Source organism: Jatropha curcas, chromosome 9 (assembly GCF_041381405.1).
Source record: "Jatropha curcas cultivar XTBG-Jc1 chromosome 9, XTBG_Jcur_1.0, whole genome shotgun sequence".
Classification (NCBI taxonomy): domain Eukaryota; kingdom Viridiplantae; phylum Streptophyta; class Magnoliopsida; order Malpighiales; family Euphorbiaceae; genus Jatropha; species Jatropha curcas.
Window position 1 is genome coordinate 235,506 of NC_143159.1, and position 24,739 is coordinate 260,244.

At 37.5% G+C, this 24,739-nt stretch overlaps 5 protein-coding genes across 8 annotated transcripts; 3 read left to right on the top strand and 2 right to left on the bottom strand.

The window, feature by feature from the left end:
• Nucleotides 1–1,406: 1,406 nt before the first annotated feature.
• Nucleotides 1,407–8,545, top strand: LOC105635161 (pyrophosphate--fructose 6-phosphate 1-phosphotransferase subunit alpha). The gene is made up of 19 exons (XM_089725700.1): nucleotides 1,407–1,588; nucleotides 2,011–2,183; nucleotides 2,369–2,481; nucleotides 2,921–2,995; nucleotides 3,099–3,212; nucleotides 3,308–3,375; nucleotides 3,524–3,607; nucleotides 4,392–4,445; nucleotides 4,730–4,810; nucleotides 4,943–5,036; nucleotides 5,119–5,192; nucleotides 5,523–5,633; nucleotides 5,737–5,781; nucleotides 5,867–5,923; nucleotides 6,439–6,543; nucleotides 6,625–6,741; nucleotides 6,936–7,039; nucleotides 7,220–7,385; nucleotides 8,221–8,545. Exons 1-19 carry the CDS (start codon nucleotides 1,499–1,501, stop codon nucleotides 8,347–8,349), a joined length of 1,854 nt encoding a protein of 617 aa, XP_089581826.1. The 5' UTR covers nucleotides 1,407–1,498; the 3' UTR covers nucleotides 8,350–8,545.
• Nucleotides 8,546–9,579: 1,034 nt separating this feature from the next.
• LOC105635162 (protein FAR1-RELATED SEQUENCE 5) lies at nucleotides 9,580–13,309 on the top strand. Its single transcript, XM_012218164.4, has 2 exons — nucleotides 9,580–12,113; nucleotides 12,889–13,309. Exons 1-2 carry the CDS (start codon nucleotides 9,987–9,989, stop codon nucleotides 13,051–13,053), a joined length of 2,292 nt encoding a protein of 763 aa, XP_012073554.1. The 5' UTR covers nucleotides 9,580–9,986; the 3' UTR covers nucleotides 13,054–13,309.
• A 564-nt stretch (nucleotides 13,310–13,873) lies between these two features.
• LOC105635163 (cyclin-dependent kinase B2-2) lies at nucleotides 13,874–16,082 on the top strand. Its single transcript, XM_012218166.4, has 8 exons — nucleotides 13,874–14,201; nucleotides 14,623–14,764; nucleotides 14,853–14,914; nucleotides 15,030–15,141; nucleotides 15,231–15,324; nucleotides 15,413–15,482; nucleotides 15,562–15,700; nucleotides 15,800–16,082. Exons 1-8 carry the CDS (start codon nucleotides 13,975–13,977, stop codon nucleotides 15,890–15,892), a joined length of 939 nt encoding a protein of 312 aa, XP_012073556.1. The 5' UTR covers nucleotides 13,874–13,974; the 3' UTR covers nucleotides 15,893–16,082.
• LOC105635164 (protein PIN-LIKES 3) lies at nucleotides 15,560–18,787 on the bottom strand. Of its 2 annotated transcripts, XM_020679809.3 has the most exons (10): nucleotides 18,104–18,787; nucleotides 17,943–18,022; nucleotides 17,744–17,868; nucleotides 17,540–17,661; nucleotides 17,156–17,437; nucleotides 16,891–16,991; nucleotides 16,746–16,798; nucleotides 16,486–16,671; nucleotides 16,282–16,411; nucleotides 15,560–16,188 (listed from the first exon to the last, which is right to left on the bottom strand). In XM_020679809.3, the coding sequence occupies exons 1-9, from the start codon at nucleotides 18,236–18,238 to the stop codon at nucleotides 16,287–16,289; spliced, it is 1,209 nt and encodes a 402-aa protein (XP_020535468.1). In that variant the 5' UTR covers nucleotides 18,239–18,787; the 3' UTR covers nucleotides 15,560–16,188; nucleotides 16,282–16,286. The 2 variants fall into 2 exon arrangements, with proteins under 2 accessions (XP_020535468.1, XP_012073557.1); XM_012218167.4 differs by having other exon boundaries at nucleotides 15,560–16,411; nucleotides 18,104–18,786.
• Nucleotides 18,788–19,200: 413 nt separating this feature from the next.
• LOC105635165 (P-loop containing nucleoside triphosphate hydrolases superfamily protein) lies at nucleotides 19,201–24,352 on the bottom strand. 3 transcript variants are annotated; one of them, XR_002284468.3, is made up of 3 exons: nucleotides 24,191–24,352; nucleotides 19,709–23,867; nucleotides 19,201–19,589 (listed from the first exon to the last, which is right to left on the bottom strand). XR_002284468.3 is itself a non-coding variant. In XM_012218168.4 (3 exons), exon 2 carries the CDS (start codon nucleotides 23,851–23,853, stop codon nucleotides 20,320–20,322), a length of 3,534 nt encoding a protein of 1,177 aa, XP_012073558.1. In that variant the 5' UTR covers nucleotides 23,854–24,076; nucleotides 24,191–24,351; the 3' UTR covers nucleotides 19,201–19,589; nucleotides 20,318–20,319. The 3 variants fall into 3 exon arrangements, 1 of the variants encoding a protein (XP_012073558.1); XR_002284467.3 differs by having other exon boundaries at nucleotides 19,709–24,076; XM_012218168.4 differs by having other exon boundaries at nucleotides 20,318–24,076; nucleotides 24,191–24,351.
• Nucleotides 24,353–24,739: the final 387 nt, after the last annotated feature.

Below are 24,739 nucleotides of genomic sequence, written 5' to 3' on the forward strand. Positions count from 1 at the left end.
TAGTGAGTTGTGACTGCTTGGCTAAACAGAGAATTCAAATTGCAAAATGTTGTAAGATACTGAATGATGGTGCTGCAAAGGGAGGCAACATGTGGTCCATTCGATAATTGTTATTGAATTAATTCCATCAAATAAATTTTTTTTAAAAAAAGGATAGTTTGCTTTTGTTTCATTTGGGCAAACTAATTTTCAATGTCCAAGTTCCTCTAAATAAACAAATAGTGATAGAGAATGGGTTAAATTGAAACAGTGCAGCGATGGATTGAATATCAAGCGAAAGCCCAAATAAGACCTGTAAAAGAAGCCACAGTAAACTTGAAAATTGTGGCTGTTGAGCGTTAGGTGAAAGGATCCATTTCATTTCATTTCAAGCTTTTGTTTGTTAAGTCAGTGACTCAGATTTTTACAAGAATATCCTTTTCATCATATTCATCTACCTTCCAGTCACCTTTCGGTCCAACATTTTATTCGTCATGAATTTTCATCAGCCACCTCAACCATACAAGTGCCTCTTTTTCTAGAATCCTACAGCAAGGAACTACTTATACCAGGGAATATTTTTATCGTATCCCAAAATATTTAAACAGAGTAGATTACATATTTTTAACTCACTACAGCATACATAGTGTAAAGAAATTATAAATCACAAATTTTAAATAAGTGATTTTTTATTTGGTATATAAATCAATCTCAACTATTTACACTTGTTTTCATTGGATCATATAATATTTGTTAAATTTATTTTGTTCAGAATCAAAATCGAATAGAAACTATATCAATTGATTTCAAAATCTTAACAAGAACTATGATTATATAACAAATGAAGTTCTCATTTCATAAACATTTCTTTAATTGGTGATGTACAATTTGAAATTTCTATTTTGCCTTTTTTCTCTGAACAGTTCAAATTTTTCAATCGAATAACTTTATTCAAATAATTATTTTGTAAAATAGATCTCTAAAAGAAAGAATTGTTCAATATAAATTTAAATAACTTATAAAATCACCATTATATTATATTATTATCCTAAGGTTTGTCTACGTAATATACTAAAGATAAATGTATATTTTGTTGGTGGGTCAATACAATTGAATTGAAAAATGCGCTAACCATCCTATTCTGGTTTTTGAATTTTCAGTCTTTGTATTGTCTTCGGCAGCTGAGATATCAGACTTACCGTGGGCTCTTAGATAAGCTTCAGGCATAAATTTGGTAATTTAGTTAGTTCTAGGTCTAATAGAGTAAGGACAATTAAGTAATTCTCCACCATAAAAAATCGTGGGTATTTCGTAATAACTCTAGAAAGCGAGGCGAAATTTGAGAGGAAAAACCAAAACTGGTGCGCTTTGGTTGGTTGTATCGCCGGGTCCTCTATTTTCCTTTCACTTCTTCCCCCCTATAAAAACGGTCTTTTGAAGAAAGAAGAGAAGCAGTACCACTACCTACTCTGCTATTATACAACAGTCACCAAACCACACCAACGATAACTGCTCCGCTATGGATTCCGATTTCGGCATTCCCAGAGAACTTTCCGAGCTTCAAAAACAACGATCTCATTACCAGCCGGAGCTCCCTCCTTGTCTTCAGGTAGTTCACTCACTACGTCCTTTTTTAGCTTTTCCATTCATTTCTTCTATTCTATTCGCCATGTCCCGTTTCCTCTGCTATTGGATTTAGGTAGATGATCGCTCTTTCCCTTTTTTTTTCTCATTTTTGACGTTTCAACGAGGTTGAGATCTTCTGGAAATTTCGACGAGTTGATGATTTTGTACAGTTCGACTGTTAGGTTTTTGCTGCTGAGATCTAATTACATGCAGAGATTTTGGCTAGCTGATATTAACAGATCTTATTCTTATTGCTAATTATGTTTTGCTAACCATCCTTTAACTAGTTTTTGCTGCTTACTTAATTCTTGGTTCGTGATTCTCATTTTTTGAAGTACTGATGAATAGTAAATTTGATTCTATGAATATTTACTGAGATTATACTTTGACCATGCCATTATGCAGGGAACCACTGTGAGGGTTGAATTTGGCGACGGTACTATAGCTGCAGATGCAGCTGGCGCCCACACCATAAGCCGATCTTTTCCCCACACTTATGGTCAGCCTCTGGCTCACTTTCTTAGGGCAACTGCTAAAGTACCGGATGCTCACATCATTACTGAGCATCCAGCTATGAGGTGTGTTCAACTATGTTCCTTTATCCAGTGTGAGGATGTGAATTTATGAAAACCAAGATGTTGTTGTATGAATATGCTCTTTGTTTGTTTTAATATTGGCGTTCATGGCATTTATGAGGACCTACATGCTATGAAAAAATTGCTTCTTTTACTTTGCTAATTGCTGGTGTATTATCTCTTAACAGGGTGGGAATAGTCTTTTGTGGAAGACAATCTCCTGGAGGCCACAATGTCATATGGGGCCTTCTCAATGCTCTTAAAATCCACAACCCCAACAGTACTTTACTTGGATTTCTAGGTAAACAGCAGTATTCCTTCAGATTTTTGGTGTGACTGTTTGGGCTTATCTTTGTTTGCGATACTTGTAAAACCGTTAGTTTAGAAAAATGCACTTCTTTTAGAAGAACTATTGACCTGTCTCGAACTTCCTTTGTTTTTTTTAGCTTAATTTATATTGCCGCGTCTGACAAAAAAAGTTAAAAAAGAAGATTCTCTTAGGTTACGCATCTTAATTTGTCATTTTCTAAGTGGTCTCCCCCTATATGATTGTGGGTTGTAGGAACCATGTAGTACTTTCTATTTGCTTCAAGATCCATTATCATTATTTATGCATCTTTCACTCAGGAAATACACTTGCTATGTATTGTTTTTCATTATTAACATCTTCATTTTTTTCAATAAGGCCTGATCTATTTTCTTCAATTGGATTGATGTTTACATTCTGTTTATGTGAACAGGTGGCTCTGAAGGTTTGTTTGCCCAGAAAACTCTTGAAATCACAGATGAAATTCTCTCTACCTATAAAAATCAAGGTATCTAACAACGTCAGATAATTTTCAAATTGAGACTTTCAATTTCACATGGCCATGCAGCTTGACTAATTTAGTAATTTCTAATCTGATTATGCTTGTCAAGGTGGTTATGATTTGCTTGGTCGGACTAAAGATCAAATAAGAACAACTGAGCAAGTTAAAGCTGCACTAACCACATGCCAAGATTTGAAATTGGATGGACTTGTTATTATTGGAGGTAAGATTCATTCTTGAGAATTTCAATAAATGTGTACATAAAGTTTTCGACAAAATGCTACCGTAGAACTTTGTTTTGTTTCTTTTCTTTTTCAGGAGTTACATCAAACACAGATGCTGCGCAGCTGGCTGAAACATTTGCTGAGGCAAAGTGCCCAACAAAAGTATTTTTCATGTGCCTTTTAAATTGACATTGAATAGCCATCACATGAACTTGCATATTTTAATGTTTCTTTCGTTGTTTGTGTTGCAACCTCTGCAACTTGAGCATACTTATGTGTTACCTTAATTAACTGAATATGAGATTTTTAGGTGGTTGGCGTTCCGGTTACTTTGAATGGAGATCTCAAGAATCAATTTGTGGAAACAAATGTTGGTTTTGATACTATATGCAAGGTATTGTGTGATTGATGCTCTTATCTCTGCATTAGTGAATAGATTGATTGTTTTTCTTTGAAAATTGCAATATATGCTGAAAAGGAAGACAGAGGACTACCTATAATGTTGCTCTTCTGCATTTCTACTAAAGTGAATTGTTTGAATTTTTCTTCGTTCTGATATTCACGTCAATATGCTGTTCATTTCTCTCTTCTCTCTCTCATCATTGTCATTATCATCAACATCATCATCATTTTCATGAAAGGTGCCCTGGGCATGGAAAGTGGATATCATGTAACTAGGATGACAATATGACCAGTTTAGATATGCTAACTGAGGGATGATTTAACTCAGAAAAGAAGTCAACTTGCGCGAGAGCAGTTGTCGATGTGTGTGTGTGTGTTTTTTTTTTTTTTTTTTTTGGATATGCGTATAATGCTTCATATTTGAGTCTTTGTATGTGTATTACTAAAGTATTTCACTAGATTCCATTTGCAATTACATGATTTGTTGTTGATTTATATATGATATTATGTTATAATATGCATAAAAGAGTGCAGAAATGATGATATATTTTGAAACCTTAACTTTTGAGATTATGACCTATGTGAAATAGAGCGATGGTTCCTGATCAAATTGTTAAACTTCGGTTGCAAAGTTCTAATATAAATTCTTCACACTGTAAAATACTAAGGAAAAGTTTTTTTTTTTGTCCATTTCTATTTTGATTTTGGTGATAATGGATCTTGTATTTTCTTTTTTGTTTGCTCCTGAGATAAAATTTCATTTTCTTGATACGTAGGTCAATTCTCAGCTGATCAGCAATGTCTGTATAGATGCTCTCTCTGCAGAGAAGGTAATGACTTTATTTTATCTTTGACTCTACTCCATTTCATCAATTATCAGATTATTTCATGGATACTGTGCATCGTTTAATAAACATTAATCGGAGGATAGACAGGAGTTTTCTTTCCCATCTCTTTGATCGAACTAGGAACCAGTGATTAGAGGTGCATATGCTGAAATAAAATGGAATAGTAAAAGCTATTTTGATTGCTTAAATTTGTCTGATGAGTTGAACCTTTATTTTACTTTATTCGGTTTGTCTTTGCAAAAATTCTCACTTCTCTTTTTTTCCAGTATTATTATTTTATCCGTCTCATGGGTCGAAAGGCATCACATGTTGCTTTGGAGTGCACACTGCAGTCTCATCCTAATATGGTTGGTATTGTCAATTTCATAACTTTTTCATCTGATGATTTATTTAAAGATTTTTGCATTTACTGTTCAAATTTGCATTTTATGTATTAAACTTCCCCCTTTTCTAAGTAAGGTCCAAGTTGCTTACCACAGGTAATTCTTGGTGAGGAAGTAGCTGCATCAAAGCTCACTCTTTTTGACATCACAACACAAATTTGTGATGCAGTTCAAGCCAGAGCAGAACAAGGTTTTGAACAGTTTAGCTTGCCCTATGTGATTTTTGTTGATAGTCTCTATTTTTGTTTCCTGACTTCGATCAAATTTATTAGACAAGTACCATGGGGTCATTCTACTGCCCGAGGGACTCATTGAAAGCATTCCTGAAGTTTATGCACTCTTGAAGGTAATTCTTTATCTAAACAATGGGTTTCTCCATCTCCTCCCCTTTGTTTATGCTGTGTGTAATTTTGTATGTATTATTAATTTTACATGTATGAAAAATTATAACCGCACTTATATCTATGGACAACCAATTAAATTTTTATTTATGTATTAGTTATCATAAGTATATATTAGTCTTTTTCCTTGATATCAGTTGTGTGTACACATTGGTGACTCTCATGTTTGCCTCTTTTATATATTTATGACTGCATTTATATCTATAGCTATGCCCATAAGCCATTGCTTCTCTCTTTTGTGCAATATTTGATATTGGAATTTCATGTATTCTCAGGAAATACATGGTTTGTTGAGGCAAGGTGTTACCCCAAATAACATTTCATCTCAACTCTCACCATGGGCATCTGCTTTGTTTGAATTCCTGCCTCCCTTTATCAAGAAACAGGTTTGGATAGCCCTTTTAAATATAGAATAGAAGACATTTGTTAGTCAGTTGAAGCTTAATGGTGATTGTCACCCATCTAAATTTTTGGTATCTTATGCCACAGCTGCTTCTTTACCCAGAATCAGATGACTCTGCACAGTTATCCCAGGTAACTAGCATGTTATTCTTATGGAGAGAGAGCATTGAAATTATGAATCCCTGATATATTGCCTGCTTCTTTGTTTCACCTCCAGATTGAGACGGAGAAACTTCTAGCACATCTTGTGGAGGTAGAAATGGGCAAACGGCAGGTATGCTGTAGAGTTTTTATTACCCATTTATTTGTCTTCTGACAATATCTTATTCATTCTATGCTTGTGCTTGGAACATTGATGCAAGCTCTAATCTCTCTAGTAATGTGAAAGAAAATTTTTGATGTGTGGTTTAAAGTTTTTGCTCCTATTTATGTCCACCACCTATCGTTGAATTAATATTTTAAACTATAATGCTGGTATCCTTGACTGAATATCTGAATGTACTGATGGAGGCAGTTTTCCTACCAAGCAGAAAACAAAGTGAATGCTATCGGAAGTGATATATATCTCTTCGTTCTAGATTGGATGAGATCTTTTGCTTCACATATTTTTACATTTGTGGCATGATTCTCTGTTCTGTTGCTACTTCCAATATGCTATAGGAAGTTAGATGTAAGAACAAGAACAGGCTTACATTGACACGTAGCTTTTGTCAGTTAGAAGTCTATACCAACTTATGTTCTACTTGATTAAATCATTATCAATGATGTCTTGGGTTTTCTTTTGGGCAGAAAGAAGGCACATACAAGGGGAAGAAATTCAATGCTATCTGTCACTTTTTTGGCTATCAGGCCCGGGGTTCTGTTCCATCAAAATTCGATTGTGACTATGCCTATGTAAGTTATCATAAAGGATGTTTTCTTTGGCCTTTTTAGTTAAATGTAGCATCACTAATATGTGCAATAACTTTTCTGTAGGTTCTTGGACATATCTGCTACCATATTCTAGCAGCTGGTTTGAATGGTTACATGGCAACTGTAACAAATTTGAAGAATCCTGTGAATAAGTGGCGATGCGGTGCTGCTCCAATTACAGTTGGGTTTCAATTCTGTTTTTAATCCTCCAACTCCAAGTGAATTTGATTTCATTTACTCTATATCTCCAAATCAAGGATTATGTTTTTATTGGAACACTTTTTCCTTGCATTAAATGCAGTCCAGTTTTCCTTGTAATGCTTGCAGTGGTGTAGATTCTCAACTTCTTTGGACTGTCTTCTGTAAAACTGCAGGCAATGATGACAGTGAAGCGTTGGGCTCAAAGTCCAGGTGCCACTTCAATTGGAAAACCTGCTATTCATCCAGCCACTGTGGATTTGAAGGGCAAAGTATATGAGTAAGTTCTTTTCAGCTCCTTTCTTTAGTGAGTTTGTGAAAACTTTATGTAATAGCCAAATAATAGAAGAAAGGATTAGGAGACTTTAGTATTAGTGCAATCACAACTTTGATTTGTCTGCATGTTATGGCCAATGGACACCATATTGATTTTCTGGTTTTGGCAATGCTTTGGTTGCAGGCTTCTCAGACTAAATGCAACGAAGTTTTTGATGGATGACATATACAGAAATCCAGGGCCCCTTCAATTTGAAGGTCCTGGTGCTGATGCTAGGCCAGTAACTCTCTGTGTAGAAGATCAGGATTACATGGGCAGGATAAAGAAATTGCAGGAATACCTTGACCAGGTGTCTATATTTATATGTTCTCTCGATTCTTTAATTGCTATTTTACATTCCATGAAAATCAAATTGCATGTTTCAAAGCTAGAATGATTAAAGCCATAGCGTAGACACCTAGGATTCCCAATCCCAAACAGCAGTAGTCGGTCCACTAAGCCCACACATAGCAAATTTGAGCTATGTCCACTAAGCCCACACATAGCAAATTTGAGCTATGTGCATGACAAATGGTTCACACAGAGAAAAAAGAAGGATCAAATTCCATTGTTTAATTTTTTCCTATGTTCCTCTTTGCAAGTGAAAGAATTTAGTATTTTCCAGATGTTACTCCATTTTCAACATAATATTGACAGGCTTTTCCTTTGAACTTGTATAATGTTGCTGTATCTTGATAGATTTGGGAAAAGCCAACAGTGGTTGGGGTAAAGGGAGAGAACAAAAGAACTTAAAAGCTTGACTGCACTATGGCTTCTTCTTTGGTTTAAGTGTGAATTATAACCAATACTTTTTATAATTAATAATGTTTGAATTTGGTCTGAACTTCTTGTTTAATGGTATCCCATCATTGCAACTAAAAAGCCTAATTGACCCATCCTCCACTTAGGTTTTCTGTCCTATTATATTTTTTATGAAATATGTTTATTTTATATCTGCCAGAATTGGACAAGACTTAATTTATCAGCTTCCTGCATCCCACAAGTTGAATGGTGTTTGGTCAAGTAGCTCAGGCTGTTGGCATTTCTTATTTTGTGTAGCATTTAAAAATGCAGCTTGATTCTTTCTATATTTTGCTGTTTCATGGTCATTCTTTAATAGTATGTTGATGATGTAAAATTTTCAGGTAAGAACTATTGTGAAGCCAGGTTGTTCACAGGAAGTTCTTAAAGCTGCTTTGAGTGTAATGGCTTCTGTGACAGATGTTCTTTCTGCAATGTCTTCATCTTCATTCAATGGCCAGATACCCCTTTAAGAGCACAAAATGATTTTCTCAAACCATAACTCGTTGCTACTGCATAGTTTGAGAATCACTCAATACTCCAGCACACTGTCTCCTTTTCGTTAGTTTGTATCTTGAACTGTAGAAGGTGCAGATCTGTCAGATGATGGCAATAAGCTGAATTTTGTATGTTGTTTTTCATATATGAAGAGAAGAGTTAATTTTAAAATTTTGCTTTACTTTCTTGTGCGAGAATATAACCTGAGGAATACATATTTGTAAAGTTTGGTGGGAAGGAGTGCTGCGCTTCACCACCACCACTTTATGTAGCGGATATAATTGTAGTATTGTGTGCGCAGTGAGATTCAATTGATTTTAGTAATGAGCATGTATTCTAAGCGTGAAGCTGTGGTCTACTGATATTTGGTAAGTTCTTCAAAGCTGTCATTGCAAGTAGCAGAAGATGAATTACAGATTGAAACAAAAGTGGATTGGGACATGACCTGCGTAATCCATTTGATGTCAATCTGAATTTGGATTGGATGAAACTGGCAAAGTTGTGGTGTAGATCTCAATTTTCTGGTGTTGTTATGCCAATTTCAATCATAGGTGTCTATCTTCCTCTCTATAAAATATGTAGCTCTGTCAGGTATACCAATCATTGTCACTAGTCGATCTTGGACACTTGCGTTTTAACATAATTTTCTCTTTTGCTATTAAGTGATGGAAAATTTTGTATTCTTTTATGTTTATTTAAAAATATACATTTGCATATATTGCATCTCGTTGTACTTGTAAACCTGTAGTACTTTTTAATAAAATTAATAAGCACATCACTGAAATGTTTCATTTTACATTCTGAATATTTCTTGTAGTTGGTCACGTAAGATGTTTCACTTTACATTCCAAAGATTCAGTTTCATATTAAATAAAGCACTCTAATTGTTTTAACTGATATGTCCTTTGATATTTCACAAAAAGAAAAATATGTGGGAATTGAGAGAGATATGAAATGCCAGATCTTGGATGCAACTTAATCTGTGATTGAATTTGAAAGTAACTCTTTCAACGCACAGTATGACCTTTTCTTTTACGTTCCGTCCACGAACGATCTGCCATTGACGTAAAAGAAAAACTCTTATAAGCGTCTGTCCATTTGCGAATTGCCGAGTATCTTAAAAGATAAGTGACGCTATACTACTTGTCGTTGAACTCAAAAAAGATAAAAAAAAAAAAAAAGAAACGACTTCGTTTTTTAAGCTCGATTTGCTGTATTGCGAAGCACAGGCTGATTGCGGCTGATAAAGCATCAACACAGTCGAAATGGCTCAATCTCTCTCCTAACTGAAAACCCCTTCTCAAACCCCCAATTTCCCTCCTCTTTCCCTCCCTTTCCCTCTGTCTCAAAGGTAAAAAAGCCCCGTAGTTTCTACACTTGACAGATTGCGAGGAAGCAGATTATAGGAAAAGACCTTCTACCTGGTTTAGATCCTGTGGAGCTCTCGTCTCTGCTTTAATCAAACACTATGACAGCAAGTTTCAGTACAGTTGCAAATCTCTGGTCAGTTTCTGCTTTTTCACTCTCCCTTCTAGTTCCACTGCATCCTTGATTCCTTATCGTTCACAATTGGAATTACGATGTAACAATTGGATACTGCAAACCATTAGTTATGGATATAGTGGCTTTGAATGTGATGGAGTTTGATGATATGGGTGGTTCTGGTTCCCAAGACGATGTCGGTGCTCTTGACCTGGAACACTCAGATGACTTTGAAATCGAATACCGTGATAATAATCACAATTTACTGGAAGGTCCTTCAACGGTCTCCCATTTCTCAACTTCCAATGGTGACCCTAATCTGGAGCCCTATGAGGGTATGGAATTCGATTCAGAACAGGCCGCCCGCATTTTCTACAATTCCTATGCTCGTCGTATTGGTTTTAGTACTAGGGTCAGTGTGTACCAGCGGTCTCGTCGAGATGGGTCCATCATTTGTCGCCAAATTGTGTGTTCTCGCGAAGGGTTTCGTCGTGAGGGCAATGCGAATAGGTCTAAAAGACAACGCACTGTTACTAGAGTTGGGTGTAAATCTCAAATGACAGTTAAGAAACAGAGTTCTGGAAAATGGGCTGTGACTAGACTTATTAAAGAACATAATCATGATCTTGTGCCGCCTGATAAAGTGCATTGCCTCCGGTCACATAGGCATGTGTCTGGTCCTGCAAGAAGTCTCATTGATACTCTTCAGGCAGCAGGGATGGGGCCAAGTGGAGTTATGTCTGTGCTGATTAAAGAATCTGGTGGCATCAATAATGTTGGCTTTACTAAAGTTGATTGCCAGAATTATATGAGTAGTAGTAGACAGAGGACACTTGGCAGTGGAGGTCAGGTTGTTTTTGACTATTTGAAAGAAATGCAGACAGCGGATCCTGGTTTCTTCTATGCCGTTCAAGGTGATTTTGAGAATTCTTCAGGAAACATTTTCTGGGCAGATGCAAGTTCGAGAAGGAATTACACTTTCTTTGGGGACACTGTCACTTTTGACACTACATATAGAACGAATCGTTACCGAGTCCCTTTTGCACCTTTTACTGGTTGGAACCATCATGGACAGCCAGTGCTGTTTGGATGTGCACTATTGCTGAGTGAGTCTGAGTCCTCGTTTGTTTGGTTGTTTGAGACTTGGCTTGCTGCTATGTCGAGCCGCCATCCCATCTCAATCACGACAGACCAGGACAGGATTATACGGGCAGCTGTTTCACAAGTGTTTCCTGGAACCCGTAACAGATTTTGTAAATGGAACATTTTTAGGGAGGCCCAAGAAAAATTATCTGATGTTTATCGCTCACATCCCGCTTTTGAAGTGGAGTTTCAGAGGTGCATCAATATGACAGAGACAATTGATGAGTTTGAGTCATGTTGGGAGTCACTTATTCAAAGGTATGATCTTGGAGATAGTGAATGGCTTCAGTCAATGTACAGTTCTCGCCAGCAATGGGTTCCTGTTTATCTCATGGATACATTCTTTGGTGAGATGTCTGTGATGCAAGGAAGTGATACTATAAATTCTTACTTTGATGGATATATAAATGCATCTACTAATATTCAAGTGCTGATTAAGCAGCATGAAAAGGCAATTGCAACTCGTTATGAAAAGGAAGTAAAGGCAGATTATGATACAATGAATATTCCTCCAGTTTTGAGAACTCCATCTCCAATGGAGAAACAAGCAGCAAACCTCTATACAAGGAAGATATTTATGAAATTCCAAGAAGAATTGGTCGAGACACTTGCTTATCCTGCAACTGTAATTGATGATGTTGGACCGTCAATTACGTATCGGGTGGCAAAGTTTGGGGAAGACCATAAAGCACATTTTGTCAGGTTCCATGTTTTTGAAAAGAGAGCTTGCTGTAGTTGCCAAATGTTTGAGTTTTCAGGTATTATTTGTAGGCACATACTAGCAGTGTTTAGAGTAACCAATGTTCTTACACTTCCATCTCACTATGTCTTGAAACGATGGACAAGAAATGCGAAAAGTCAGGTTGTATTGGATGAACATGCTCTTTGGTTGCCTAGTAATTCTCAGGAGTCCTTTGCTGCTCGCTGTCAGAACCTAAGCCATAAAGTCATCAAATATATAGAAGAAGGTTCAGAATCGATACAGGTTTATAATGTGGCAATGAATGCTCTTCATGAAGCCACAAGGAAGGTTGCCATTGCAAAGAAGCAAGGTCCTGTGTCCATGCAGAATTCTCAGGTCAATGCTAGTCAGCAGCTGCAGCTATGCTGTCTGGTCAGTTCTTAAACTCATACAAGAATTTATCTTTAATTGGCTTCTGTCTGTGTAACTATATTGCACATGATGCTTTGAGTGCTTAATTCTCTTCTTCAATATTCTTGCACAACTAGATTTCCATGGGAATCTATGTCAAGACCAATCAGATTCTGAACTATGGGTTCCATCATTGTTCTAGCTGAAGTTATGGTGCCTTTAACAGCACGAACATGAATTCTGCTTTGTTGAACTATCGGCAAATATATCTCTCTTTATAAGGCTCTAGAAAATATAATTGTGGTGGACTGCACGCCTCTATGTTTTTTTGTTTGGGAAGGTAGGGTAAGTCCTAAATGATAAAGATCACAATCTAGAAGACATTGCTAAAATGGTGCTTATCTGGATGTGCTTCTGATAAATTTTAGTAATGTACTGTTATATCCTATGAATGATATCTGGCAACATGTTTAAGGAAAACTTATGCAAAAGAGTATGCATTTGATGACCTTCCTATGTAAAGTGTAGTTAGAAATCAGCAAGCTGTTAGTGAAATATTATGGTGATCAATTGTAGCTGATTTAAGGAATTGCTGAACAAAATAATGTAGAACGTTGATGATACAAATTTCTTGTTCATTCTCAAAAAAACATCCTGTAAATGCACAAAACTTTACAAATAATTTTTTTTTCCTAAAAAATCAAACCAAATCATTTGGAGGCTGTAAGCATGCGGATATTTAGTTCTGTTATTTGTCTCTATTTAGCTAAAAGCTCTTATCTATTTGCATTTGTAGGACCAGGACAAGAAAATTCAGGAATTGACTGCTGAATTGGAGCATGCAAGCCAGCAGTGTGAAGCATATAGATCAAAACTATTAGCTGTTTTGAAAGATATGGAGGAACAGAAGTTAAAGATATCGGTGAAGGTTCAGAATGTGAGGCTTAATCTGAAAGATTGAACTGAAGCTGAAGGATTAATGTATGCATTATAGAAGCATTGGAGGTCATGAGTAAACTGCAACAGCCTTGCCATTACTTCCTCCATATTTTCAAGTTTAGTTGCCAGAAAAGGATACATCTTATGATCTTAAATTCTAGTCTAGGCAGTTCACAGTTGTATTCTCCCAAAGTTTTGCCAGACCTGTTTGTATTTTAGCCATAACTTATACCATAACCCAATAGTTAATGCGAAGCAAGGAACAGAGTTTGATGAAAGAGATGAGAAATATGACGAGGTAGTTTTAACTTCTAAAGGTTGGAGTATATGTCTATATGTACGTGCGCGCGCGCTCTGATATTAGAGAGTTAAAATCAAGAATTAAAAGTTTGTAATTTCTAATTAACAAGAACTTAAAAAAAGTAATTTGATTTGGATTCAATTTGAAGGGAAAGCTTTAGTGGTCCATAATATTTTTTTGTTCCATTTAACCTCAAAAAAAAAAAAAAAAAAAAAAAGATTTGAAACTATTTTTTAATGGTTCAGTTAACCTAATGATACCTTGCATTTGCTTGGCTATAAAAAAGGAAATGCTGTTGATTTTTATTTATGCCCATATTTGTTCTGCTTTGACAGCGCCACTTATCAGAAAAGTGTTTTTCTCGGTGCGTGTACGATATACTGCCAGTGAGCCCATTGGGCCTAAACAGGCGTTGTGGGTCACCGGTTTAAGCGCTCCTCCTGGGGCATTTATGGAAATTGGAAAGATCCGAAGTTTGAATTTCAAATAGGTTTCCGTTGGCCAACGGGCAAGAATCCCCCCAAACACTCAGATGCCCATATACATTCAAACCCCCACGCTATTCTATTCTAATTTCACTGTGTCGCACAGAGAGAGAGAGAATTTGTTTTTTCTTTAGAGAGAGAAAGAAAAAGAGAGATAATGGAGAAGCCAGCAACAACCGCCTCTGTGATGGAGGCATTTGAAAAATTAGAGAAAGTAGGAGAGGGAACATACGGGAAGGTGTACAGAGCGAGAGAGAGGGCAACTGGAAATATCGTCGCTCTCAAGAAGACTCGTCTCCACGAAGATGATGAAGGAGTCCCTCCCACCACACTCCGCGAGGTCTCAATCTTGCGTATGCTATCCAGGGATCCTCACGTCGTCAGGTACTCCATTTCTTCGATCCTTTTCTTATCTTAAAATTTCAATTATGGTGTTATATCTGTGAGGTTTTTCCGATATTATATTGTTCCTTTTGAGTTCATGAACCTGCATTTCTTGTTCTGTCTTTTATCTCCGAGTATGTCGGTTTTGATTTTGGCGTGCCAAGGGTTTAATTATAACCATGTTTCGTGATTTATTTATTTACTTATATTTCATTTTAGGCTTTCAAGTTTCTTCTGTTTAGGGATTTTTTCGTGATTATTGTGGAATCCTTTTCTTCCGTTTCATCTGTAGTTTCATTCGTCTAGGGATTTGTAAATTCCAGGAGATAAATCATTTATAAATTACTGCACTGCTGTTATTTTTTGGTGAGTATCAAGACAAAGTACAAGTGATTCATTTTGGTTCTCTCTTATTCCATAGATTGATGGATGTCAAGCAAGGCCTGAGCAAAGAAGGGAAAACAGTACTGTATCTGGTTTTTGAGTACATGGACACTGATCTCAAGAAATATATTAGAAGTTTCCGCCAAACTGGAGAGAATATTCCTGTGAAATTTGTCAAGGTAAATAAGCATCTTCTTTTGGTGGTTGTTTGAGAAACCTTTATGCCTTCATTAACATTTACAAATTTGATCAATCATGTATAAGCAGAGCTTGATGTATCAACTGTGCAAGGGAGTTGCTTTTTGCCATGGGCATGGAATCTTGCACAGGTTCTTTGACATATAAACTTTTCTCACGTTTATCTTATTCTTTCTCAAGATTTCAGATGTAACAAAATGGCTGGCTACCTATTAATCCTGTCACTGTAAATTTTCTCTCAATCAGGGACCTTAAGCCTCATAACCTGTTGATGGACAGAAAAACAATGATGCTTAAGATTGCAGATCTTGGACTTGCTCGTGCATTTACTCTCCCCATCAAAAAGTATACTCATGAGGTTGAGAATGCTCTCTATTATTCCTCTGTCATTCTTACTTTCTCAGCATATCAATTTCAGAGTTAATTGCGTTGTGATTCTCGTTTCAGATATTGACCTTGTGGTACAGAGCTCCTGAAGTCCTCTTGGGAGCCACACACTACTCAACTGCAGTGGATATGTGGTCCGTCGGATGTATATTTGGTACAGACTTTATTTGTTTTAAGGTTACATTAATCAACCCATCTGCCCATTCAGTTGCTAAACTGGTGTGTGTTTTACCAACTCCTAGCTGAACTGGTTACAAAGCAAGCACTTTTCCCCGGGGATTCCGAATTGCAGCAGCTTCTGCATATTTTTAGGTTTGATTTCTGTCCTTTTTATGTGATTGTTAGCTCTCCTTCTTGCTTTTTATTTATTATTTTTGATATTTGGATGCAGGTTGTTAGGTACCCCAAATGAGAAGGTGTGGCCAGGGGTGAGCAAACTGGTCAATTGGCATGAGTATCCTCAGTGGAGTCCTCAGAGTCTGTCAACAGCAGTTCCTAATTTGGACAAGGATGGGTTGGATCTATTAGCAGTAAGTTGGATCTATTCATGGACAGAAGGATGTTATAACATTGTCATTTAATTTGACCTGCAAAAACCCATTATGACCTGCAATTTAATTTTCCTGCAGCAAATGTTGCAATACGAGCCCTCAAAGCGTATCTCAGCAAAGAAAGCTATGGAGCATCCCTACTTCGATGAACTGAACAGGGCCGTTCTCTGAAGAACCACATCATTTCTGAAGAAAAAGCTAGTTGGCAATCTCGTTTAAACAATGGAAGTTGTGTATTGAAAATCTGTTTGCTTCCCTCGAGCATAATTCCGTTACGTTTTGTTGTTTCGTGTTGACTGATTAATTATGCAATTTGTTGACTGATTAACTATGCAATTTAATTTGAAGAGCAAGTTCCACATCTTAATACTCTACTTGGCTTGTTTAAATTACTTAATGTTATGACAGAACATCATACCTCATAATAAAACTCGAATAAGAGTAGTGAGTTTGTTGAAATTTCCTCACTATGTTCAGGGGCAAAAAAATAAATAAATAAATAAAAAGTTCAAAATTGACTGCTGTAGAACAATAATTAAGCACATATAAAAAATTATTACCAGAACTAAGCTACTAGCCACATAAAAATTGTTGACCAAAGAGTAAGTGAAACGGAAGCCAAAGCGTAGGCCCAGAACATAATTACAGAACATTCAGTTTCACCTGCTCCAAACAACTGAGTGATAACACCTGCCAAGCAAATTAAGCTTCAGAAAGGGTAACCGTGGCAGTGCATAATAATAAGATTTGAATTTAATAAATACCTATGTTCATAGCAGGTGGAACTGCAAACTGCAGCAGAAGAACAAATTGATACAAAGGATCCGAAGGAATAAAACCAAAACGGAGAGCTCCTTTAACAATGACAATGCCAATAAGGGGCAATGCAATATAACGAGCAACTATGATACCAAAAAGTACAGACTTTTGTATCCCTTGCCCTTTCAAACCTGGGAAACAATTGAACTTCCTATTACCACATCCAAATTAGCACATCTAAGTAAGATATACAGTTACTTATTACCTTTCAGAAGGTTCCCCCCAAGAATCAGAGTGAGAGTTGGGATGGCTGCTTCTCTGCAGTCAAAGAAAGAAATTAAGAAACTTTGCCAGAAGAAGGAGAAGAATGCTATAAAATCATAGGAAGTTTTTCAGGTCAAATTTAATACCCCAGCAGGGAAGTAGTGTCACGAATTACATGAAGAGGAGCTTCAACCCCAATCAGTAACTTGCGGATATACGGAACGAGTCCGATTACGAATCCAACAATCTGTAAACGGAACCTCCAGCAATCGTAACCAATTTATATGAAAGTAGAAAAACTTGTATATGTAGAGGTCAAATGACGAATGAAAGTGTAATTTCCCAAGACTAATTTGTGCCTTGTACTAAACTGTGTATATATGCAAAGGAAAGAGATAAAGCAGCACATACCGCTCCTATGGTGGAAGGTGCAAATACTGTCTTCCAATTAATACTTCCAATACTTCCAAGCACAGTCCTTATTAGTCGCTTATAAGAGGGAAAGTCCTCAGGTTGGCCATCTGATTTAGAGACAGGCAGCGCATATTCATGGATATGGTTTTCATATGGCAAAGACTCCTTCGAAGGAAGCAGCGGTTCTGTGCAGGTTTCTCCTGGAGATTCTTTTCCTGTCCCGGCTGTAGATTTCCGCACAATATTGTACACATAAGTCCATAGATAAACAGCTCCTATCTGAATACACATTAGAAAAAGGAAAAAGGAAAACCTTAAAATAAGTCCACCATTATACATATCAAATAATGTTTATCACTGAATAGTACATCGCATATATACCGCCATTGAGAGTGAAACATAAGCCAATCCATATGACTGACAGACATCGGGAGCTCCAAATGGACTTCCTTTTTCTTTACAAATTGCTGGGATCATAATAAGCAACATGTTCCCTAAATTCCCTGCCTCAAATTTCAACAATTAATGTATTAGAACAAAAATAAGTAAATAAATAAAAAAGATTTGAATTCATGTTCTAATTACCAGCAGCACAGCAACCCACAATGAGGCCACGTAGGTGTGAGGGAGGCCTTGTAAGTTGAACAAGAATCCATCCAAGCATTGAGCCAATTATAAACGTGATGAGAATATTTAATGGCATGAACCACCTACCAAATTTCACCTAACAAATTTCAATAAACAACAATTGAAAATTGAACACAAATCAATCAACGTCACTCACATCTTCACTATGCTCTCATATGTAATCGTTTCAGCAAGTTTTGTGCCCACGAGGGCCGGACTGAATACGTAGAACACAACCTGTTACCAAAAATGTTGCAAGTCAGTGGAGACCATATGTAAAACTCGATTAAAGAAAGGAAATCTAAAGAGTTTCATTACATTATTTACGTGCTTCCTAGCATCACCCTTCAAGATATCCACGCGATCTAAAGCAAGAAATGTTCCCAGTCCAGTTATCATTAGCACTTTCAACACCGGAATTGATGAAGCAATGAAGAGATCCAAAAGCGCCATGTTTATCCAAAATTTTTATAGCAATCAAAGCTCGATCTAATTAAGAGAGAAAAAAAAAGGTTTTTGACTTGGAATATAATGGAGGAGATAATATCACAACGCAAAACGCAACAGTTAAGGCATTCCCAGAGATCATTATCACCGCACGGGTAAACTTAAACCACGTTTCAGATTCAAAAACATGCTCCCGCCAGAGTCATATCATATCATGGCTACAAAGAAGAAAGAAAGGAAGGATCTACTAAAGAAGTTCAATTGAAATGAAAAACACCAGATTTACGCAGAGAAGAAAAGCAAAAAAATGATATTTAGTATATGATTTTCGTTTGGCTTCTGCAAGTGACTTAGGGACAGATGGGACATAGGAGTGAAACAATAGACATAGTATAGACAGAAATGGAATAAAAGCACTTGTTCATAATTGGACCAAACAATGAAGGACTGGAGCTGCAGTTGCCGTATGAGACTAATGAACCTTTTTGCATTAGCACCATTCACTGAAACATTACATCACAAGTTCGCAAGGAAAAGTTGATGTAAATTCATAAATTTAACTCTCCAGATCCTACAAAAACATATGGATGTTGGTTGTCTATAGCTCTTTTTTTTTTTTGGTAATTAAGTGCACGTGTTATTAATTAAGCATGTCTTTTATTTATTATTATTACACGTTGGACTGTTTGGAGTTACATGCCTTATGGTACGAATAGGAATTCAAAATGCTTACAACTTTCTTAATTTAATAATACTAGCCGCAAAAGCAATATTCGTTTTTGCAATTTGCCTTTGACTCGTAAGGTTGGCAACAAATTTTCCACTTGTGAACAGAGTGTAAAAATTACAAATCTTATACTTCATAGCTTGCAGGGCCAACAACCCCATTCACCAAATTCTCCAGTATGTAATGTCCCCAGTGCATGTAAAAGAACAGTTTCAATTTTCAAATCCCAGAAAAACAAAAATAAAAGTTAAGCTTCAGCTAGAAAATTTATTCGGATGCCATTTATGGCTGGATAAAAAAAATCATTTATATTCCTCATTCAATCTGGTCCACAGATAATAATTATACACTAACAGAAAGTATATTGAATCCCAAAAAAAAAAAAATCTAACGCAACCTCTACCAAGTAAGACCAACTGCATTCAGGACATGAGCCAATTGCTGCAGAAACACAAAGGATCCATCTGGAGATCAGCCTGCCCAATATAATTACAAGGATTCCCATAGGATGGAAACTGACAAATGGTAACTCTGCAGCTATCATCTTGCTTAATTGAGTAACGATCCGAGGTGCAAGCCCGGGAGAGTTGAAAAGGCAAATGCATCTTCTGGAACTTTTTCCAGCCAGACCTGCACAAACATAAATCAAATATCAGATCCACAATAAGGAAATGAGACAAATCTAGGAGAATGGAGTTTTGAAATCATCCATTATGTTAATTAGGGGGGAAATGGCAAAAGCGTCGCACCAGATCACCGCCTCTTCAACAGCCACCATAGCAAAGGCAATGAGCAGAAACTATATTGGACATGCGGGCATAGGCTTAAATCATCCCTCGATCCATAGGAAAAGAATAAACCAAAAAAGGGAAAAAGAAAAAGAAATTAAAAAGGGAAGAGAGACATGGAAATTGACAAACAAATTTAACATCCTTACAGCCAACTTGAGCAGCTACAACATATAAAGAGTATGGAGAACAGAGAATGGAAATTTCATGCACAACCACATGCCACCCCCTCCCCCACCTAAAGGGGTCTCCAATATTAAAAGCTCTAAGGAGGATCATACATACAGTTGTATGTGCCAGAAGATTGCACCGTGACAAACACAAAAAGTATAAAATAAAATCAATAGGTCCACAAAACTCCATTTTAGGCTCATTCTAAGGTAAGTTTTATCTCATAAAATGCTCAAAGGACAAACTAAGGGGGAAAGAGTAGACCAGAATCTACATGGTGGCATTTCACACAACTATAAGCATCCCAAAGTGTGAAGACGAGGAACAATTAAAATGAGCTTCAGATAATATCCAATGTAGAAACAATGATGCACTTTATAATAAAGCTATATAACTTACACTTATATAACTGAGTATCTCCCTGGTTGAGCACCACCAGGAAGTGATAATGCCTGATTCGTGATGTCTTCCAAAACACGTTTTAGTTCTGTTTTAGCTTTCTTAACAGATGTTTCACTAGGGCCCTCAATGAACAAGTAGAGCTTGCGTTCGCCTGGCCCTGGAATCCTGCCCGGAGGGAAATACTGTCCCCTGGTAGTGATGGCAGCGCCAGTCCATTCTGAAATTGGGCCCAATGTTTCCTTGTGTGTAACCTTCCACCGAGCATTTTGGGGGAAATCATTAATCTCCAGCTCTGCTTCATAATGCTCCGGCATTGCATCAGCTTGAATCTTTGCCAGGTTATGCTGCAAGTTGATGGCAGCGGCAAGTGCCTTAGCTGTGTTATCATTACCAACAACAGGTAGTCCAGCACCAGGTACAGCTGTTGCTGCACCTGGAATAGTTAGGCCCATGACACTTGGCAGAGAAACAGGAAGTCCACCAGGGGGGAGCAAGGGAGGTGGAGTTGCCAATGTACTGCTTTTGGAGGCAGCAGTAATGGCAAATAATTGTTGAGCAAATGCAGCCTGCCGTGAGATGTCGCCTCCAGCTTTTCGAACTCCGTCGTCTTCATCTTCTGAATCTGACTTGTCTTCTTCAAAGCCATATTCTTTTGCTTGTGCTTTCTTTGCTGCTATCCTCTTTTCATCCTCCTCTTCATTGAATTTAAAACCACTACCACCATAACCAGTTCCATGGGCTTGCTCAAGGCCCTGGTTCACTTTTGCCATAAACCCATCAGCAAGAGCTTTAAGGTCGTCGGGAACAACTTGCTCAGAGAGTTCCAATGCTTTTGCAAGATCTGGTGCGTATCTTGCATCCTCCTCAGAAATAAATGTGATGGCACAGCCTTTGCGACCAGCTCGGCCCGTTCGTCCAACACGGTGCACATAATCCTCATAGTGATTTGGAACATCAAAATTGATCACCAGTTCAAGCTCTTTCACATCTAAACCTCTGGCTGCAATACTTGTGGCAATCAATAAATTGCAGACATTGCTCTTGAAATCAGAAATGGTAGACTCACGGTCTGTCTGATCCTTAGCCCCATGAAGTGAAAGGCAAGGATAACCATGCTTGAGTAAATCCCTAAACAAAGCATCACATTTGTCCTGTGACTGGACGAATATCAAAATTTTTCCTTTCTCATACCATTCACCAAGTAGTTCTAACAGTCTCAAGAATCTTTCATTTTCTGGCCTTACCTCAACTAACTGAGTTATGTCCTTGTTCACCACACTCCTTCCACCAACCTGGATTTCCACAGGTTTGTTCAATACCTTACGGGCCAAAATCTCAACCTGACGAGGGAAAGTAGCAGAAAAGAGTACAGTTTGACGATCTGGGCGAATATTTTGGACAATTCGAGTGATTTGAGGTTCAAAGCCCATATCAAACATCCGATCAGCTTCATCCATAACTAGATAAGTGACTCTACGCAGATTTGTAATTTTGCCCCCACTTGTGCATAATATGTCAATCATCCTACCTGGAGTACAGACAACAATCTCAGTACCCCGCTTTAATTCACTGATTTGTTGAGCAACACCAGAACCTCCATATACAGGCACACATCTAATTCCCAAAACCTTGGCAAACTTTTTTATATCACTGTGGATTTGTTGAACAAGCTCCCTAGTAGGTGCCATTATAAGCCCAATCGGCCCATCTCCAGCTTCCACAGGTGGCTGGTCCTTGATATGCCTCAGCATTGGCAGTACAAACGCAAGAGTTTTTCCAGAGCCAGTCTTGGCAATGCCTATACAATCTCTGCCGCTCATAACTATAGGCAGTGCCTGTGCTTGAATTGGCATTGGCTTATCATAGTTGAGCTTCTTTATAGTGTCCAAAATTTTACTTGTAAGTCCAGTTTGGTGCCATGTTTTAACTGGTTTTGGAACATCCTTTCCATGTATTTTCAATTCTAACTGTTTCCTGTAAGCAGCCACCTCTTCAGGAGTCATCCTCGATATCTCCTTCACTTCAATATAGAAATTTTTCCGGAAAGGTTTGTAATCAATCTTTGAATGATCAACAACAGAAAGTTTCTCAGCTTTTGTCTTCTTTACCCTTTTCATGAACTCGTCATCATCTTCTTCATCTAAAGGATCTTCATCATTTTCAAGGTCCACAAATTCTGAATCCGAATCTTCACCAGGAATTATTCTCCCCAGAGATTTAGTAGAGCTTTTCTTCAGCTGGTCTCCATTAATTCTTTCTTTTTTCTCGTTCTTCTTTGACTCCAGTTTACTACCGTCAAAACTTTGAGTAATAGTTGCATTGTTTAGCTTCTCAACTTCAGGTAACACCATGGAATTCATAAAAGCGTCTAATGGATCAATTTCCTCATCCCCCATAACACTATCACCCCCATTCTCTGAAGCAGCTGCTACATTTTCAGAATCTACCACCATTGAATCTCCAATTTCTTTATCAGGCTTTGTATTTTCATCCAGGTCCATGTCCATGTCCGTCCCTGATTTCCCTGTGGGAGGTGCTTCTTCATCATCGGATTCTCCTTCAAGGGTCCAAGTTTTACCTGCCTTAGGTCCATCAATATTTTCCGATTCGCCATGCTTTTCTCGTTCAGATTCTTCCTTTTTCCTCTTTAACTCTTGCCATTCCTGAACTCTTCTTCTCCTCTTTTCCGCTTCCTCATCCAATCTCTTCTGTTCATCCTCTAATTCCTCCTCTCGTGTTTTCTTCTCTTTCTTATCTGAGTCATCCTCACTGCTCTTTTTCCTTGGGCTCCCTTCAGTGTCATCTCTGTGCCTGTTTGATCTGCTATTGCTCAGTTCAATTTGTCTGTCCTTGTAGTCGTCATCATCTCTTCTACGACGCTTCTTATCATGCTCCCTGCTATCATCGTCACTATTATCATCGCTATTAACTTCTCGATGCTTCTCCTTTTCCCTTGTCCTCCTCTCCCTTTCTCTTTCTTTTTCCCTTTCTCTATCTCTTCTCTCCCTTTCCCTGTCTCTCTCTCTCTCTCGTTGTTCTTCCCTCTCACGTTCTCTTCTCTCCCTCTCACGCTCTCTCCTCTCCCTCTCTTTATCTCTCTCCCTCTCACGCTCTTCTCTTTCACGCTCCCTTTTTTCTCTATCTCTTTCCCTTTCCCTCTCCCTGTCCCTCTCTCTCTCTTTGTCTCTGTCTCTTGCCCTCTCCCGTTTCTCATCCCTCTCACTGTCTCTGTCTCTCTTCCTGCTCTTATCCTTGGTTCTTTCTCTTTCATCGTCCCGGCTCCTTCTATCCTTGTCCCTGTCTCTATGCTTGTCTCTGTCCTTGTCCCTCTCTCTCTCATATTTGTCATCAGAATCAGTACTCTTCTCTCTTTCAGAACGTCGGCTTTCACGGTCCCTCTTTTCTCTGTCCCGGTGCCTCTCTCCATTTCTCTCCTTATCACGCTCTCTTTCTTTATCACGGTGACTCCTCTTTGGATCTTCCTCCTTCTTCTCCGAATCTTCTTTCCTAGATTTATGTTTCACGTCCTCCATTGCTTATTGTGTTACTGGGTAAATAAGAATTCAACAAACAGGTAATTTGTATTACAGGAGATAATACACACGATACCCTGAAACCTAGCAGAATTGAAATTAGTATAGCTTTCCAATTCAAATATATTTTTGTTGCTTGTGTATAATGGAAGTAACAGAATTCACTTCAATTTCCCTAAAACATTGAGCGTTGCAACTACAACTTTTTGAGCGTAGATTGGACCTGATTCAAATTAAATACAGAACAAGCTTCAACAATTCTATTCACTGATCCAAAGAGAAGGAAATCAGAATTTGTGCGGATGATTTTTTAAAACATTAAGACATTAACTCATACCTCAAATCCTGCACGTTATGTCACAGAACAGAGGAGAGGTCCTTGACAAAGCTCTTCGAAACGGGTTCTTCACAAACCCTAACGTGACGACGTCCTCCTTTAATCGTGTTTAGGATCTTTTCTTTGTAAGTTATAAAAAGTTTGTACTTCCCACTGAAACTGGGAAACAAAACAGATGTCGTTTTATTCTATTTATATGTTGGACTTGGACCCGGCTGGCCCAGTGGAGCTCTTTCGGACTCCAAAAGGGCTTGGAATGGCCCATTCCCCTTGCTCGCACATCACTTTTTATTTAATCCGTCTGTCCCAAAGTATATAAGTCATTTTATGATAACGTTTTATCTTAAAATAATTAAATTACTCTTAATTTTACTATAATTTAATACAATTAATTATTATTAATTATTTATTTTTGTAAAATTTTAAATTATTTATATTTTAAAACATATGAAATATTTAATTTTTTTATAAATATAAATTTTTTAGAAATAAAAAGATAAAAGGATCGAACAAAATAAAATTTTATTAAATTCAAATTCCCCTTGGATT